General features: G+C 31.1%; 1 protein-coding gene across 1 annotated transcript in view; it reads left to right on the top strand.

Annotated features, from left to right (window-relative positions):
• The window catches only part of LOC108569213 (chromobox protein homolog 3-like), a 2841-nt gene extending 2004 nt beyond the window's left edge, over positions 1–837 (top strand). The window contains exon 3 of the mRNA XM_017930674.1: positions 781–837. Coding sequence (XP_017786163.1) covers positions 781–837 — 57 coding nt within the window. The remainder of the gene's footprint in view (positions 1–780) is intronic.
• The last annotated feature ends 452 nt before the right edge of the window (positions 838–1289 follow it).

The raw sequence follows: 1289 nt of genomic DNA, 5'->3' as shown, positions 1-1289 counted from the left end.
TTGCACCTTACAAATTGCACGCTACAACAAAATACTAAAATCACACCAAACAGCAACACCTTTTTTTTAATTCCTTATTTTCCTTTGGGTTTTTCCTTAACTGAAAAGAAAACAATTTTTATATATCTTTGACATTATAATGACCTTTTAATGTACATTATTTACAGATAACTTGGGAAATTTTTACAAATGCTTTAGAACACATTAATTTTGAAATTGTGTTTTGCTTTGGGAGTGCTTTATTGCTTTATATGTTCATTCAAATTTAAAAAGTTAAAAGAAGGAAAATCTGTAAATTCTCCTGAAACTGAATATATAACGGTTAAACAGGTAGTATTATCATCTGGTTCCTAAAATAAGGGATGTTTTACGATGTATGTTATATAAAGCAACGAAATTTCAATATAAATTGAACTGCAACAGTTGAATTTGAGATGTCATCAAGTGCAGTAAGCGTAGAAATTCCTTCGATGGACGATAGCCCAAAAACTCCTAATTAAAAGCGTTACCCAGCGGTCGGACGTCTTCGTCGTCGAAATATCATGTCACAACCCAACACGCCGAAGAGGTACCTTAACCACGTTAGACGCAAATGCATCAATTTTGATATAACCGAAAATAATCCTGTCGTCTCATACAAAGAAGATGCTAAGAACTTCGCCGAGACACAAAGCGTAACCAGTAAACAGAAGCAGCTTGAATTTATCACTACACCAAGAAGGAGACTATTCAAAAGGTGCATATAGTTTACGAAGATTCAAATTGGAAGGCAAATTTCAGAGCCCGGTTTCCGATGACGATTCTGAAGTGGATTCTCCACCGATCGAGGATCCATGATCAAGTTTCTCATGCACTGATACATCCGATTATAATTCTTTAAACTCATCTTCTTTGAACGAATTGAATGGTTTGAATAACAATAGAGCATGTCTGATATAAATAAATTCTATTATTTTTTTGGGGTTTTAAGGACCTCAAACAGCGGTTTTAAACTATTTGAGTAATGTACATTTATTCATATTTATTGGTATAGCAGACCTTTCTATAATAAATTAGGTCTCTTATAGCCACTGTACTTGGATTATAAATATTCACCTTTATATATTTCTTAATGTATTATATTAGTTTCTGATGGATATATTTTTATATTTTATATTAAAATAATAACCATTATTTTTTGCATTTGAAATTGATTTTATTATAGGGAAATCACGATCTAATAATACACAATATTTCATTCATTCAAAATACATTTAGGCTAATAATACTTCAACAACAAAATGTATATT

Source organism: Nicrophorus vespilloides, unplaced genomic scaffold (assembly GCF_001412225.1).
Source record: "Nicrophorus vespilloides isolate i.1.1-1 unplaced genomic scaffold, Nicve_v1.0, whole genome shotgun sequence".
Classification (NCBI taxonomy): domain Eukaryota; kingdom Metazoa; phylum Arthropoda; class Insecta; order Coleoptera; family Silphidae; genus Nicrophorus; species Nicrophorus vespilloides.
This window is presented reverse-complemented; position numbering and strand designations above follow the sequence as displayed.